The sequence below is a fragment of the Mytilus californianus genome, unplaced genomic scaffold (genome assembly GCF_021869535.1).
Source record: "Mytilus californianus isolate M0D057914Y unplaced genomic scaffold, xbMytCali1.0.p SCAF_11, whole genome shotgun sequence".
NCBI classification, from domain to species: domain Eukaryota; kingdom Metazoa; phylum Mollusca; class Bivalvia; order Mytilida; family Mytilidae; genus Mytilus; species Mytilus californianus.
Window position 1 is genome coordinate 73,534,622 of NW_026262593.1, and position 18,156 is coordinate 73,552,777.

The 18,156-nt window shown below is 31.9% G+C and overlaps 2 protein-coding genes across 6 annotated transcripts in view; both read right to left on the minus strand.

Moving 5' to 3' along the window:
- The window catches only part of LOC127720668 (protein polyglycylase TTLL10-like), a 170,451-nt gene that overhangs the window by 109,146 nt on the left and 43,149 nt on the right, over positions 1-18,156 (minus strand). The gene's annotated exons all lie outside the window — the stretch shown is intronic.
- Positions 1-18,156, minus strand: part of LOC127720678 (uncharacterized) — a 79,986-nt gene that overhangs the window by 41,504 nt on the left and 20,326 nt on the right. For both annotated transcript variants that reach the window (XM_052227399.1, XM_052227397.1), the window contains one exon: positions 988-1,138. In XM_052227399.1, the coding sequence (XP_052083359.1) occupies positions 988-1,138 (151 nt within the window). The remainder of the gene's footprint in view (positions 1-987; positions 1,139-18,156) is intronic.

The following is an 18,156-nucleotide window of genomic DNA, read 5'->3' on the forward strand; positions in this document are numbered from 1 at the left end:
CTCAAATTTATAAAATATTCTATCTTCAATTTGGAAGAATGTTTAAACATCAACCATAACAAATTCATTTCAGAAACAACAATAAAACCAGACTAGCTAACTATACCCTTATAGCATTTGACTTGCTGACCTATATTTTAATAAAGAGCTGCCCCATTAGCGCATGAAACACTGATCACCCTTCTAGTTTAGTTAAATTTTTGACAAATAAAGCTCCATAACGCCGCAGTGTCATATCAGAAATTTATAAAAACAAGAGGGAGCTTATTTAAATAGATATAAACAAGTCACCATAGTTTCATGAAAACTGGGCAAAGCGTTTCTGAGTAATTGTCTGAAAACTGGAAAATCCCCATTTTTTTTAAATAAAATTTCCTGACTCAGAAAAGTAAAATCTAAAAATTCATAAAAATCGAAAGGGATCTTATATCAATAGATATAAACAATTCACCAAAGTTTCATAAAAATTGGTGAAAGTGTTTTTGAGTTAATATTGTTTGAAGTGTTGACGCAAACGGACAGACAGAGGGACAACGGTATACCATAATACATCCCCTCTTAGACCAGCGTATAAGTAGACTTATTTGCATCAGACAACCTTACGGTCAAATTCTCAGTGGCCAAGTGGTCTAAGTCGTTTAAATACTGTATTACTAGCCTGACAACACTGAGGTTATGAGTTTGAGCACTGAATGTTCTATACTTTGATATATTTCAGCATCTAAGAGGGTCTGGATGGGGTCCTTCATTTCAGTTTTCTTTATCTTTTTAAACCATTTTTCTTTATTCTTTATACTGTTTGCCCACTTTTCTCTATTCTTTACTCTTTGCCCATTATTTTCTTTTCTTTATATTTTAGCACTTTATTATTCTCTATTCTTTATTTTTTTGGTCCATTCTTCTCTATTCTGTAAACCCTCATCAACACCCTCATCTAACTAACTCATTATCTTTTAATCAATATTTTTTGCATATTAATCAACTTACTATCTTTAGACCAATATTTTCTAGCATAAGGAATACCAAAGTATTTCTTTGCCTGGTTGATGAATTTTTGTCTTAGCTCTTCTTGAAACTTTGGATTTTTCTGTCTTCTCCGCCTTGCTCTTCGTATTCTTTTCTGTTTTGCAATCTCTTTCTAAAATAAGCATAGACCAGAATGCATATAAAAAGACAAATAAAAAACTGCTAACTTAAAATCTACCTACCAGACACAAATGACATACAAGTTAGCAACTATAGGTAACTGTCTGTTCGGCCTTCAACAATGAGCAAAACCCATATCGCATAGTAAGCTTTAAACGTTAAATCTGCAAATACTACATACCACCAGACAGTTTTATTCAAATCTTCATTGGTTGTCAATTCTTTTTCAATAGTATCAAATGCTGTTTTTTTTTTCTTTTTAAATATAAGCTGTTTAAAGCAAATTTGCTCCAGATGAACTTGGTTAAATTTTAAAAGCTAGAATCAATAAGAAGTTGTTTCCTCAAAAAATTTTGATTTCAATACCTAACAATGTTTTAAATAGAAATAAAAGGATATGTGGGGAATACATCAATAAAACAGCAAAAATTAATGCAACAACTAAAAAAGCCAAAAGAGAAAAAAGCACTCGATAAAGTTTCAACTACACAAAACAAAAGCATGAAAATATGATGACACATGTTCCCTATTGGTTGTAAAAGGTCAAAGACCATCACCAATGTTATTCAAACATATTTCTACTTCATATTCCTGATTTTTTACAGAAATGACATGATCCATCTACTTGAGCTGTACCAGTACTGTAAATAAATTCATTGATAAAGTTTGTCCGCAAATAGTTGTCGAACTTCAGTCTAATTTAATTATATTTAAGCAAACAAGGTCACAACAGCTATATTATTTATTTTGGATATTAAATCATTAATCCTGGTGGCGAACGGACATGCTTAGTCATGACATCCTTGGCCATCACCTTGTGCTGAGACAATCCTTTTCAAAATTTAGTAAGGGGTCTAAATGGGTATAATATGCTTCATGGTCCAGGCACTTTTAGAGATTCTGATAGATCCACCCTTTGTATGGTGTTGCCTACCCATGCCTTGTAGAGTTGGGTAGTAAAAAGGTAGGAATCCTATTTTTTTTTTTTTTTTTTTTTTTTTTTTTTGCCAATAACATGTATACATTTTGATGAAAACTTTGATAGAGCAGGAAAATTCTTTAATAAAAAAATTTTAAATGATTTGTGTCAAAAAGAATTTTGTCAGCTACGTGAACACCAAACAGTTTAAATTTCATTTTTAGACTAGGACATTTCATTTCGTCTGGACCATTCACATGTTGAGAATAAATGTAAAAAGCAAACTTCAACTATCATAAATACATGAAATAAGAATAAGCAAACAATGCAAAACAATAGTTCAATCTTGGGAATTTTGTTGAATTTGTTCCTTTGACTTTGAAGAACACCTCCAAAAACTATAACATTAGGGAGGAGGGCATGTTAATTTTGAAAAATTTCTGAAATTAGTCCTTCCTGTAACTCTTCAAATTTTCCTCCAACTACGTAAAGTCTCAGAAACAGATAAATTTTTATATTACATGCTGAAATGAATTGAACAGAATTTTTTCCTTAGATTACAGATATAGATGGGGAATTAACTTTATTTCTTATGACTAATTTTTTTTTTTTTTTTTATTTGTGTAATTTCCAGAAAAACATAACATATTTGAATATAAAGCAGAATTTTAAGCAACATTTTTTTGCAGACTGATTTTTTACTAATGCATAACAAGTTACAGCTTTCTCAGTTAGTTTATAAATCTGGATAAATCAATGGATCAATAAATGCATCAATTTCTACTCAACTCTGTAGCAACACAAATTACCAACCCCTACTTATATTCTCAATTCAATGTTCCACTTCTCACATTTCAAAATTTGAAACAAGAAATATCAAGTTTTCAACTTTAACTACAAATTAAAATCTTCCTTCTATTCATTAATAGCTTAATCAATGTACAAGTAATATGGGAGCTACTTGAGAACACTGGTCAAACAAAATCCAAACAAACAACTTTTTGTAATTACTAGAATATTAACATATGTGGAGATTTCAATGTTGACACAAGAGACATGGAGATTATTTCCAAACAAAGTTGATATAAGAGGGTCTGGATGAGGGAACCATCTTTTCTGTATTCTTTTATTTCTTAAGGTATTTTTTCTCTTTTCTTTATATTTCAGCACCCTGTTACTGTCTAATCTTTATTTTTTGCCGTATTTTTCTCATATTCTTTACTATTTTGGTCCATTTTTCTGTAGATTTGGCCAATCATTCTTTATTCTGTAAACCCAATCCAGACCCTCATGTAACAACCATGGGACTACAATGTTTGTTTACACATCCAATCGGACGATGATTTAGTAAATATTGAGGCACTTCAAGATCGTCATTATCTGGACTGAACACAAATCAAACAACTTTGTGTGTTTTATCTTCGGTCACTTTCCCCCATGTGTTCCACGGCTTTTCATAAAGGTCAATAAACATGACAGTGGTTTCTGTGTACGGACATGAGTATGGTGATAATAAAAACATTCAATTACACGGCAACAGATATTCAAAATCCTTCACCCAAATATACTTTGGAATTTTAACTTTTAAATTTTAAAAGAGACTTGTCAATTTTGTGTATTTTATACAAGTTATATAAAAAATGCTACAAAAGGCCATAACACTTGTGTTTCCGCTAACCTGACCTTCCCAATTCTAGGAGTCACCTTAAAGATTTATAGGTCATTTTCAAAGTCAGAATGTTTCCCCTGTTTAGGGAACAACCATTTAATTTCAAGGGGACTGGTTATGGTTTTTTCCTAAAAAAATACAATGATCCCCAATTTGATGAAAAAAAATATTGTGGTCAAGCAGATGACAAAAAAAAATTATTCTGAATCCAGATTTTCCCCATAACTTATAGTGTTAAATTTTGGAAAAAAATAATGTGATTGATAGCGTCAAAAAACTATTAAAAAAAAAAATTCTGACTCAAGACAAAAAACCATTACCCCCCACCCTTTGAAGTTAAATGGTTGCTCCCTTAAACAAGCAAGAAACTTTAAAAAATGAAATTATATGACTAATTCTTCCTACCCTAGCTTTTTTCAGCATGTAAGCAGAAACAGAGCTTTTTTTTAAGGTATAATAAAATTAAAAAAATGAAGGAAAATCATTTAAATGTTTGTCAATAGAAAACCCTGCAAACCAATTTGCTTAAAATTTTGCTTTAATTGCAAAAATCTGTCAAAATTAATTTTATAATTTGGAATAAGAAGCTTAGCACACCCTAATAAAACTTCGATAATATATAATTCAAATATAACTTTATTCAATACACTGGCACTGTATTATGAGTTCAAGACTCTGCACTTGGTTTCTTTAAGAAATCTGATTAAGTTTTCTATATAAGTTCATTAACTTACAAAATATGAACCAATAGACCTTTCAACAATAGTGTGAAAATGTGTTATGGATGGCAAAATATAATTTCTCTGATTTTTCCATTATTTTCACATTTCCCAACCGATTGTGAAAAAATTGTTCTCCTCACTAGTGAAATAACTGTTCTCGGCAAATGATTGGTCGAAATTTATTATGACGTCAAATTTTCTTGGTTTCTTCTGAATTTCCTATTGTGACGTAATGAAATAAGACCATGCCTGATGACATCACATATATATAAAGAACACAACTTTCTGTAAATCTTTGAAAAGAAAGGATAGGATAAAAATCATTAGAGAAATAGATTCCTACACTTTAACTCGTATATAACGATATTTCTCCACTCTCAGCAGTTAAATTTTAATTATTTAATAAAATGCTCCGCTGGGGCGCAGCTTGATACGACCGCAGAGGTCGAACCCTGAACAGTTGGGGCAAGTATGGACACAACATTCAAGCTTGATACAGCACTGAATTTGGATTGTGATTAAATATTTGACACAGCATAGGTTTCTGACACAGAATGAAAGTGGTCTAAGAACTTAAAAATTTTTAATTTACCTATTCAAACCATATCATTATTATTTGCTTTTATATATAAATCAGAAATAACCAATTTAAAATGGAAAATTTTAAAGAAAAAAAAGGAAAAAAAATCCCCCCCCCCCAATTTTTTGAACCCCCTTATGATTCATCACCCCCAAACTCAATCCCAGCTTTCCCTTTGTGGTATGGTACCTTGCAGTACAATTTCAGAGAGATCCATACACTTGAACACAAGTTATTGTCTGGAAACTAGCAAAATGCTTGTTTTTTGGCCCCTTTTTGGCCCCAAATTCCTAAACGTTTAAGGCAATTACCCTCAAACTCAAACCCAGCTTTCCCTTTGTGATATGGAACCTTGCAGTACAATTTCCTAAAGATCCATACACTTACACACAAGTTATTGTCCTGAAACTAGAAAAATGCTTGTTTTTTTGCCCTTTTATGGCCCCTAATTACTAAAATTTTGAGGGAATTACACCCAAAATCAATCCCAGCCTTCCCTTTGTGGTATGGTACCTTGCAGTACAATTTCAGAGAGATCCATACACTTGAACACAAGTTATTGTCTGGAAACTAGAAAAATGCTTATTTTTGGCCCCTTTTTGGCCCCTTATTCCTAAATTTTTTGGGCTATTACCCCCAAACTCAATTCCAGCTTTCCCTTCGTGATATGGAACCTTGTAGTACAATTTCATAAAGATCAAAACAATTACACACAAGTTATTGTCATGAAACTAGAAAAATGCTTGTTTTTTGCCCCTTTTTGGCCCCTAATTCCTAAAATTTGGAGGCAATTACCCCCAAAATCAATCCCAGAATTCCCTTTGTGATATGGAACCTTGTGATACAATGTCAGAGAGATCCATACACTTACACACAAGTTATTGTCATGAAACTAGAAAAATACTTGTTTTTTGCCCCTTTTTGGCCCCTAATTCCTAAAATTTGGAGGCAATTACCCCCAAAATCAATCCCAGCATTCCCTTTGTAATATGGAACCTTGTGGTACAATGTCAGAGAGATCCATACACTTACACACAAGTTATGTCTGGAAGTTACAAAAATGCTTATTTTTGGCCCCTTTTTGGCCCTTAATTCCTTAACTGTTGGTACCATATAACCCCCAAAATCAATCCCCACCTTCCTTTTGTGGTATTGAACCTTATGGTAAAATTTCATTGAGATCCATTCACTTAAACTAAAGTTAGAGTGCGAAAACTAATGTGTCTTCGGACGACGATGACGACGACGACGCCAACGTCATACCAATATACGACCACAAAAATTTTTTTGCGGTCGTATAAAAAGCTTGGCAAGCCTCAAGCTTTAAAAATCAAATTTAACCGTGGCGTCTCAAGTGAAGAAATATCGTAACACACTTGTTGCAGTGGTGGAATCTATATATTTCCCCCAAGCATGTATGGATAGGAAATGTAACGATTCAAATTTCTGACTTCTGAAAGAGTCTACTTCATTGTTTTGTTTTATAAATTAGATTACATTTTTTTCTTTTGAGGTTTTAATGAAATAATTTGCTTTAAAAGTGTGTTGAGGGAAAACCATGGTCTATTATCTGCAATTTGATGTTGTACCATACTTTGATAACAAAAAATGAAACAACTAGAATCTAAGAGTAAAGTAGGCGGAGCTTAGCTATGGTACAACAAGTTCATTTTGATGTTATTCTATGGCTGAAGCTCCACCTCATTTTCTGAAATATATCCACCTCTCAACTGATTATAGGAACTATTTATAGAGAAAAAAAAATTTGTTAATTATTTCAACTCTTAAGAACCATGGTATATATAGTACTTAACTAATTAAAAAATACTAGGACTTAAAATTCTTTTTCCAGTCTGCAATGATAAAAAATTGAACCCTGGTTTGTAAAATCAAGGATGGCAAATTGCAAAATTGCAGAAAATTAAATGCCACAATTGATACCTTGAAAATGTAATCACACACATGATATATATAAATACATGTGAAAATCTCAATTTCTAAAACATATATATATCCAAGTTTATGATATGGGTGGAGAATTTGAAGAAAATGTAACTATTACTGCCTACTTGAAATGAATTGCCCTTACTGACCCATATAATAAATCAAAAATCAAATAAGCATGTACCCAGTAATTTACTGTAATCCATAAACACTTTCCAATGACCTTTCATACACAGAGGGCCTTAAAATATGAATGGCATGGCCAAGGACCGTCAGAAGGTACAAAAATAAACCCACGATGAATCTACTGTATATATATTAACAAGACCTTGGTCATTTATTTCAGTACATCAGGTGAAGCTTACATAGGATGCAATTAATCAGATGGTAATGTAATGTCCCCCTGGAGTTATTTTTAGATGAAATGTATTCAGATGTAGCTTTCATGTGGCTATTTTCATAAAGTGAATCCCAGTTGTTAATCAGCCAGGCCTTTTATGGATAAATATCACTTGAAGTATGACTTATCTGTCAGATGATTTATAAGCGAGGGTCTGGAATAGGTGTCCTTCATTTCTGTATTCTTTATTTTTAATTTCATTTCTATTTATATATTTGTTACCACTCCGCTTTTACCAACTTACGGAAATCCACATACAATGTACTTCAGGGATAATTTTTCTTATTGTAACCCTCCTGATGACACCACTCATGTGGTGAAACATGTAGACGTTATATAAATATAATCTAGTGGTATAACATGGGTGTTGACGTCTTTATTTTTTATAATTATATGTATCTGTAGGAAGACAACTATTGAATACCACTAGGTATCCACACTTACTTTACCGTTACCACACGTCGACTACTTCAGGGTGTTCATTCACTATACCTATTACAGTTTCTCTATTTTTTAGTTTAATTATTCTATATTTTTCTATTTTTGTCCATTTATATTCATTTTACCGTCCCATTACTGTATATTCTTCATTTTTTTACCTTTTTATCACTATTCTTAAATTTCAGGCCCATTTTTTTGTAATGTTGAACCATTATTCTCTATTCTCTAATTTTACCACATCCAGACCCTCACAAGTGCTCAGCAGATTAAATGATGTGCTTGGCTTGCTAACCATATGTTTTCTAATCAAGGACCGATATATTATAACCCAGGGTAGACTTAAACAACTTTGTATAAATGGGTTTTATTTTCTGCTCTGGCGAACTGTGCAAAAAATCAATATACCTGAATTCATTTATTAAAAGTTACCATGGAAACACTAAAGGGTGGGAAATGCTCTGATCGGATTGGATCTAAAATTAAATCCCATTAAAAAAGGATCAAAAGTTCAAATCAGGTCAATAAAAATCATCAAAAAAGTGGATGACTTTTTTTCTGCACATTTCTCACTTAAGTAGATTCATTTTTAGACACATTGAACAACATTTTGACACCTACAGAATATAAATTCTTATCACTTCTTTCAGAACTTTTTCTTTAAGTACATATCACTTATTTTATTGCATTAATGGTGTAAGTTGTGAATAGAAGTCATGCAGACGGAACGAAATACAAGATTTTATGTTTGATATTTGAACAAAATGAGTCTTTTATTGAGTGAGAAAACGAAAAAATTTTAAATTCACTTTAATCTCATGTAGACCAAATAGAATGTGATTTATTGAACAATGGCAAACTTCACAAAACGAACTCAGACTGAAAATTTATACTAAATCAGACAATTAATGTAAAAGAGATGTGAAAGATACCAAAAGGAATATTCAAAATCATAAATCTTGCATGAAATTTGGATCCACTTCTACTAAAAACTAGAAAAAAGTAAAATTTATAACAAAAATACCTAACTCAAAAGAATCAAAAGCTCAAACACATCTTAAACATGAATGGAAAACAACTGTCATATTCCTAAATGAATACTAAAATTGAGGGTATATATTGCCTGTTTCTCAGATATGAAGACAAGAACCTGGTTTAAGTCCAGAAAACAAAAAAACAGGCATGAAACCAAAATATTAATTTTGTGTTTGTCTCATAATGCATTTCACAAACTGTCTTAACTTGTTGCCTAATTGAGTTTTCTGTATAGTGTATTCTAGACTTTTGTTTATCTCCTCATCTTTTTCTTTTTCTTTTGGCGTTCCTTTTAATTAGGCCAAAAATAAAATCTGAATTGTTTGATGTTGCCTACCTACCCACCTTAATGGCATACTATACAGTTTCGATCCCATAATGATTTTTTTACGAAAATTTGCATACAAGCTAGTTTTCACCTAAGCAATTCAAATATTTAATAAAAAATAAACCTTCATGTGCTATTTTAAGAGATAAAAGGGGTCGAAATTTTAGACATTTACTCTACATTTCGTTTTTTTGGGATATTTATATCCTTTGGATAGACAGCACACCTAACTTTTTTATTTCAACAGATAAACACAAGCGGATTTTTGTAAAAACATTATGAAAATCTTCTTTACATGAATATGCTCTTAATATGTAAAACAATTCTATGTTAATAATTAATTTTTAACAAAGTTTCAAGATTTTAGGAAATTAACAGCATTTTTTGCGGTATATTTATCAAATTTTAAAGAAAATCCATATTGACTTTTTCATTAAAATTGGTACAAATAATCTTCATACATAATCAAACCTAATGCCATTTTAAAAAAGAGAAGTCCATGTACTCGTTTTCAAGTTAAATCAGTTTAAAGCATACAAAACAGTCGAAAATGCATCTTTTCCCGATATGTCACCATTTGACGTCGCGAAAATAACATTTTACGTTAGCAACGTCATTACCTCCCCTGTAAATGTATCGTATGCCCTTAAAAACAGCCTACCCAAAATATTTTATGACACAAAAGGTTTCAATTTTTTTTTCTAAAGATTTTTTCCTGCTCTTACATTGTTTATATTGTTTTCTTGTCTAAACATGTAACTTTGTTAGGTTGTTGGTCAAAAAAACTAAAATCCCTACCTACCCAACCCAACAAGATATGGGTAGGCAACTGAGTTTTACTGTGCTTATTGCTGACACGTGTTTGTTTATTCTACATTGGCTAGAGGTATAGGGGAGGGTTGAGATCCCAAAAAACATGTATAACACTGCCACATTTTTACACCTGTACTACGTCAGTAACCTCTGGCCTTTGTTAGTCTTGTATGTTTTTTTTTTTATTTTGGTTCATTTATATGTTTCAGAGTTTAGTGTGACGTCCATTTTCTCTGAACTAGTATAGATTTTGATTAGGGGCCAGCTAAAGCCCACCTCCGGTTGCTGGATTTTCTAGCTGTGTTGAAGACCCATTGGTGGCCTTGAGCTGTTTTCTACTCTTTGGTTGAGTTGTTGTCTCTTTGATACATTCCCTGTTTCCATTCTCAATTTTAACATCAAACAAAGAATTCTTAAAGAACTTAAAATAATAACTTCAATATCTTTCATTTTAGGAGCCATTTAGAGCTTGCAATACATGCAATGTCACAAGGGACATTGTCAATTGTGTTAGACAGTATACAGTAACATAAAACATTATTTTTATGATCTTTTCATGCATTGTTGGGTTGCCGTTTCATCAAAGTCACAACAAATCTAAATCTCCCTTCATTCATTAGTCCTTTAAATACTCAATTTTCATTTTACGAAAAGCCTGCATTTTTTCTTAATTGAGCTGTCAAAATTTCATAAATTTAAGGATCAAATTTTATCATGTAGTCCAACTCCACGTCATTTATCTTTAATCCTATTTTGAAAACAGGATGTCTATATAAAGAATGTTTTTTTAGTCATATCAAATTGACATTTGACACAAAGACAGTTTGGGCGACTCTTGCATGTCAAAAAGGAGATAAACTTTGTCCAACTTTTAGAAAAACAAGAGTGCACACGCTGAAATGTCTCGCCTTCTTTACTAATCATTGATATTATGTTGATAGTCCTAAATATAAAGCTTTATTACAACTGTCACATAAACTTAACATTAACCAAGTAAACTAAACATTGACCAATGAACCATGAAAATGAGGTCAAGGTCAGATGAACCATGCTAGGCAGGCATGTACAGCTAACAATTCTTCCATACAACAAATATAGTTGACCTATTGCTTATAGTTTAAGAAAAACAGACGAAAACACAAAAACTTAACACTGAGCAATGAACCTTGAAAATGAGGTCAAGGTCAAATAAAACCTGCGTGACTGACATATAGATCATAAAATATTTCCATACACCAAATATAGTTGAACTATTGCATATAGTATTAGAAAAAAAGACCAAAACTCAAAAACTTAACTTTGACCACTGAACCATGAAAATGAGGTCAAAGTAAGATGACACCTGCCAGCTAGACATGTACACCTTACAATCATTCCATACACCAAATATAACTGACCTATTGCATGCAGTATTAGAAAAAAAGACCAAAACTCAAAAACTTAACTTTGACCACTGAACCATGAAAATGAGGTCAAGGTCAGATGACACCTGCCAGCTAGACATGTACACCTTACAATCATTCCATACACCAAATATAGTAGACCTATTGCATACAGTATAAGAAAAACAGACCAAAACACAAAAACTTAACTATAACCACTGAACCATGAAAATGAGGTCAAGGTCAGATGACACCTGCCAGTTGGACATGTACACCTTACAGTCCTTCCATACACCGAATATACTAGACCTATTGCTTATAGTATCTGAGATATGGACTTGACCACGAAAACTTAACCTTGTTCACTGATCCATGAAATGAGGTCGAGGTCAAGTGAAAACTGTCTGACGGGCATGAGGACCTTGCAAGGTATGCACATACCAAATATAGTTATCCTATTACTTATAATAAGAGAGAATTTAACATTACAAAAAATCTGAACTTTTTTTTCAAGTAGTCACTGAACCATGAAAATGAGGTCAAGGACATTGGACATGTGACTGACTGAAACTTCGTAACATGAGGCATCCATATACAAAGTATGAAGCATCCAGGTCTTCCATCTTCTAAAATATAAAGCTTTTAAGAAGTTAGCTAACGCCGCCGCCGCCGCCGCCGTAGCCGCCGCCGCCGCCGCCGCCGGATCGCTATCCCTATGTCGAGCTTTCTGCGACAAAAGTCGCAGGCTCGACAAAAAACCATTATGTAGGAGTTTAACAAGTGCATTCTTTAATTTGACAATTTAAATCTGTTTATAGTACTTCGGTGATTGACATGATTTTTAACATATTTTTCCAAAACTCCTGCAGAAATAAAGAAACTATATAAAAACAAGGGTTCTAACTCCCTGAGGCAAAGTTGACCTGTGAACAATTTAGCTAGCCAAGACTAAGTCCATTTGAACACCCCCACCCCCCACAACTGTGTATTTTGCTCATTCCATCAAGCAAAGTCATGTTATTATGAAAGTCTTTCCTTTGACCATTCTTTTTGAAGACAAATCCAGATAAATGCTTTAGAAGTACAAAAGTATAAAAGAGTTATTTTTATTTGCAAAGGTTGTCACTTAGTTTCTTACTGTTACACAAAATCAATTTTTGATTTTGATTTTTTGGTGTTTTAACGCCACTTTTAAGCACCGCTTTTGGGCTATTTCGAGGCGGCCAGTTTTTATTGGTGGAGGAAGCCAGAGAAAACCACGACCTTCGATAGGAAAACTGACAATCCTAGTCAATTAAATTGGAGTCCAGTGCACCCGCACGAGCGGGGTTCGAACTCACAACCTCAGTGTTGACTGGCTAGTGATTACAGTAGTAACTACTTAGACCACTAGGCCACCGAGGTCCCTACACATAATCAAAAGATCAGAACTAATTTAAAGTGCAAGGCTCCTGTCTATAAAGAAAGATCTGAATGAAAAAAGGCTCATGATTCAGACCAAAAATACAAAATGGTCTACTACACATCATTATGCATTGAAGTACAACAGAAAAATTACTGACAAGTGTAATTTCTTGATTTTTTTCCAATAAAAGGGGCAGTAATTCTGTCTAAAAGAGAGGCGAAAGATACAAGAGGGACATTCAAACTCATAAGTCGAAAATAAACTGACAACACCATGGTTAAAAAAGAAAAAGACCAACAGACAAACAGACAAACAATAGTACACAAAACACAACATAGAAAACTAAAGACTGAGCAACACGAACCCCACCAAAAACTGTAATAGTACCAAATAGTACATCAACTGGGAAGAAATGCACAAGAGATCTTCACTCATCATAATGTAACTTCTCACTAAATATCATTGCAGTATCTGCATGCACACAACAAAAGAAATTTTCTAAATGACTGAAGGATAATAGTATGAACAACTGCAATTAAGTGACAGGGGCATTAACTCTAATTTCAGTAGAACCTCAGAAAAGTGACAGAAACATTTGTTGGATAACCCAAAAAACAAGACAAGGGTGATTGCAGTTGAGCCCATCTCTAAAGAATGTGGGAATAATATTGTTTTCATCTTAATATTTATATATGTAAAAATTATTTCTTTGCATGAGGATAAAATCAGACATCTTTCGGCCACTAAAAATAAAAATATTCAAATACTATATCTCCAAGACAAACAATCAGGTCTATTCCCCTCCTTATTCAGATGTATTATATAATTATATACAATATCTTTTCAGACGTCTTTAATTAAAGTGTTATTGTTTTTAATTTAAGCAGTTTTAAAACATCTTAAAGTTAATTTTTAGGAACTCTGCTGTTATTAATAACTAGCTTATCAAAATAACAAAAATATTGAATTCCAAGGAAAGTACTTGTCGCCTATTTCCATTGCCAGTTTCCAAACTTCATTTAATATGTCGAAAAACAATCCAATGTACCGCAGTTATGTAAACTAACGACCTTCAAATGACAAATGTATGACATTAAAGGTACAAACGAATCTCATTACAATCAACAATTTCTATATCTATGCCGTCAATGCTATTGTGACACATATTTAAAATTAACATGTTTTCTTACGCCAATGACATAGTTGCAAAAAATCAGCAGGAAATTTCCATTCATCATACAGCGACAATAAAAACGTAAAATTTTATATAACATGAAAGCTTGGTAGTCAATAGTATACATCATTCCCGTGTCACATGTGCATATTAAACATGTATAAAATGTAAAAAATTTATTCGCAGAATGAAAAACAGAACGCAATCAGACGATTTGTCCAATGTTATTTTCTAAAACGAAGACAAAAATGAAAAAAAACAAAGGCAGTAAAGATTGCAATGATGACATTTGTTATGTTAAAATAGAAATGAAGTTATTTTTAAATGATCATAAATATCATTGTTTTCTGATTTTAAAAAATATTTCCTGTGAATTTTATTTTTTAATAGATATAAGAAGATGTGGTATGAGTGCCAATGAGACAAGTTGTCTCTCCATCCAAGTCACAATTTATAAAAGTAAACCATTATAGGTCAAAGTACGGTCTTCAACACAGAGCCTTGGTTCACACCGAACAGCAAGCTATAAAGGCCCCAAAAATTACTAGTGTAAAACCATTCAAATGGGAAAACCAACGGTCTAATCTATATAAAAAACGAGAAATGCTTATGAACCACATCAACAAACGACAACTACTGAACATCAGATTCATTTTGATAAGTTTGAATAACAATTATCATGATTTGCATAAAACTGATTGGTTACTTGTTGTGCAGAATTTATAAGTAGCACAAAATGACTATATGCATTTTTTCTGATAATTTATCATACATCCATATTCAAAATTATATAAAACATGATTACATGTATATGCAGAGAGGATTTTTTTTTTTTTTTTTTTTTAAATCAAAAAATCAAAGGTCAACATTGTGATTGCAGAGAAAGCATTTGAGGTCTGATTTCGAACCCCAAAATATCAAAGCTATATTTTTTCCCCCAAATTATACCTTTCTGAAAGCTTGCCTCCATAGTATTGAGATTCACATTATGTACATAGTTTTTGTGTCATACTAGCAGTCTGCGCCTAATCTTTGACCATTATATGAAAAACCCTAGTTGAGACTCACTTTTCTTCATATTCAACCTGGATTTATAGATAGTTAAATCTCTCACTTGTATGACAGTCGCCTAGAATTCCATTGAGATCAGCCCTTAACATTCTGTTCTGCAGTCTGCACACAATACTTTTGGACTCTTAACAGTAGTGTCAGGGGTCCAAATTTTCTTTAAATAGAGAAAGGTCCAGGGAGAATTGAAAATTCAAGTAAAGGTCATCATGAAGAAAGTCAATGGTCTAAAGCTAAGCATAAAGGTTGGCTAATATTCAAACTTTTTTTAGGCAAATTTTCACAGGAGGAACTCGAACAGGATTTTACTAGACATTGTAATAAGATAATAAAAAAAATGGAAACTAGATAAAATAATCATTAAATGAGTTTTCACTTTTGATGGACTGGCCTCATTTCAAAATGTACACAAATTTCAATAATGATAGAAATTCATTTCACGACTAGTCAATAAAAATTGTTGTCCAACAGTCAACTATTTTAGCGGTGAAACAGGTTAATCAATCAACATTTGAAATTCACGTTCTGTAACATCAAACAAGTGGCAGTGTCCATAATAAATGAAAGTGTCGTACAATGAAAAAGCAATTCAATTCTCTTGAAGAAGCAATATTTTTAATAAATTACTCGGTGGGTGGAATAGAAAAGTGTTAATCTGATAATGGATTTATCAGCGTGTTTTTTCATAATGTAAATCAAAGAACCGGTTTCTACCAATAAGTTTTATATTACACATATATTTCACGTCAATTCCAATAAAATTTCCATACAACTTTGTCAATTTCTTCACAATGAAATATGAAATGAAGTTTTATATTACACGTATATTTCACGTCAATTCCAATAAATTTCAGTACAACTTTGTCAATTTCTTCACAATGAACTGAAGTATTATATTATATGTATATTTCATCTCTATATTTCAGTCAATTCAAATAAACTTCAGTACAACTTTGTCAATTTTCTTCACAATGAAATATGAATTGGAAATATTTAAAACACCTATATTTCATCTTGTCAATTTCAATAAAATTTTGGTACAATGAAGTCAATTTTACCTCAATGAAATATGAATTTTATTATGTTTAAGGCTACAGAATAGTTTTGATATGAGAACCTCAAATGACAATGTATATATTCAAATGAAATGATATTAGTCTATATTTATTGAAGACCAGAAATTTGAATCATCAAATAATTTTCTCACTACACTCAAAACTATTAAGACAACTTTGTTAAATCCGGAACAGACTATCTTTCAATTCATGTCCAATATTAACAACTCTAAGGTCATATGGGGTAAAACAACTCTCTCCTCAATCAGACGAGATAAAAAGACATTTTTTCATCTACATTTTCATCAATGAAAGTAATTCATGACCTTATAATACATGTATATGTATATGTAGATTCCACCACTGCAACAAGTGTGTTACAATATTTCTCTATATCGACAAGTTAAATTTTGATATTTAAAGTGTGACACACACTCAGGCTTGCCAAACTCTTATTTAATCTGCTTAATTTTATTTCACTTTAATATTGGGGAGACCAGCGGCTCTTTTCACAATAAATCTTAAGAGTAAAAATACTTGTAAGTTGTATATTTCAGTATAACTTACGATCAATTATAGTCGTAAGATTTTTTGTGAAAAGAGGCGCTGCTATTTTGCCATGATTCAATACCAAAAGGTCAAGTATAAACTTAAGTGTAGGCATTTTTCCAAGGCATGAATAAAAAGTGTCGGTAGCCTAACAATTTTTGTTAAATTTGGTTCAACAAATGTCAGTAGTTCAAGTTCAAGTTAAATAATCCAAACAACCTTACTTGCATACCTATAAATAGTAAAAAAAATATGACTGAAAATTGTCATACAAGGACACATCCATCATAAAATTAATGTCTTACATAAATAATGTTTTCCATCAGGAAAAAACTTGGAACATTTATTAGACAAAAACAATGTCCATTGGCCCCCGATCATTTTCAATAAATGACAAAACAAAAATTACGATTACTTGATGCAACACTATGCCGCATAAGGAAATAAAAATAGCAAGGAATTGTCTTGAAATAGAATATCTTCTTTAACGAAGATCGATAGCTCTTGAAAAATTGATGATCATAAGTTTTTGAAGTTTTAACGATTCCTTTGTTTTACTTTATCGCCAAGCAACAAAGTGTAACCTTATACCAACACTACATCAATGTCTGTGTTCTCCAGACAAAGACAATAAAAGATAAGATCTGATTAACTTATGTAATTCTTATTGACCGTCTAGACAGTTGGGCAAAAGGTCTTCTTTGAAAGGTTTTTCAAAAATATTTACCCATATCTTTTATTTCATTTTATTGTATGCTATTTTTTTTTTTTTTTTTATAAATTCATTTATGGCTTGACTTTGGTCACAATTTAAATGATTTTTTTTAACTGGTAAAACCAAGTTGTGTAATAGTTGTATTTTAATATTCATGGATTCCTTCCTTTTCGTGGTTATCAAATTTTTGGTGGTTTGAGTAGAAATTTTATTTACGCTGACACTAAGGGTTTTCAGTGGTTTTGGTTGGCCACAAAGTATGCATAATACCAGGAGGAAACTTGTATTTCATTCAACAATTAATTTTATGGTTCACATAATTAAAATCATGAAATTAAATTGAAAAAAAATTAGTGCCTCTCGAATAATAACGTAAAATAATGTATCCACAGAAGTACATGTAGACATTTATTATAACAAAAAGCGGTTGACAAGGTACTTCACCCTTTTTTACATCCGCTTCAAACATAAGTTTTTCCAATTTTTTCAAGATATTAGCTTTCTAAAAAGCTGTTTACATTGGATGAATGACTTTGACATGTATTGATAAAAAAAGTTTATAAATTTTTTCGAGGATTATCATCCATGCTACATGCTTTTGATTGATGACCAGGCATCCCCTTTATTTTTTTCTCAACCCCCTCTTGCTAAATCAACAGACCAACATCAAATCAATGTTATTTTAGTAAGATGTCACTGCTGTTGTTTGATACAGGTATCAGTATAATCAAGGGTAAAAATCTTTGCTATTCTTTTGATACAGGTACCAGTCATCAAGGGTAAAAATATTTGCTGTTGTTTTGATACAGGTACC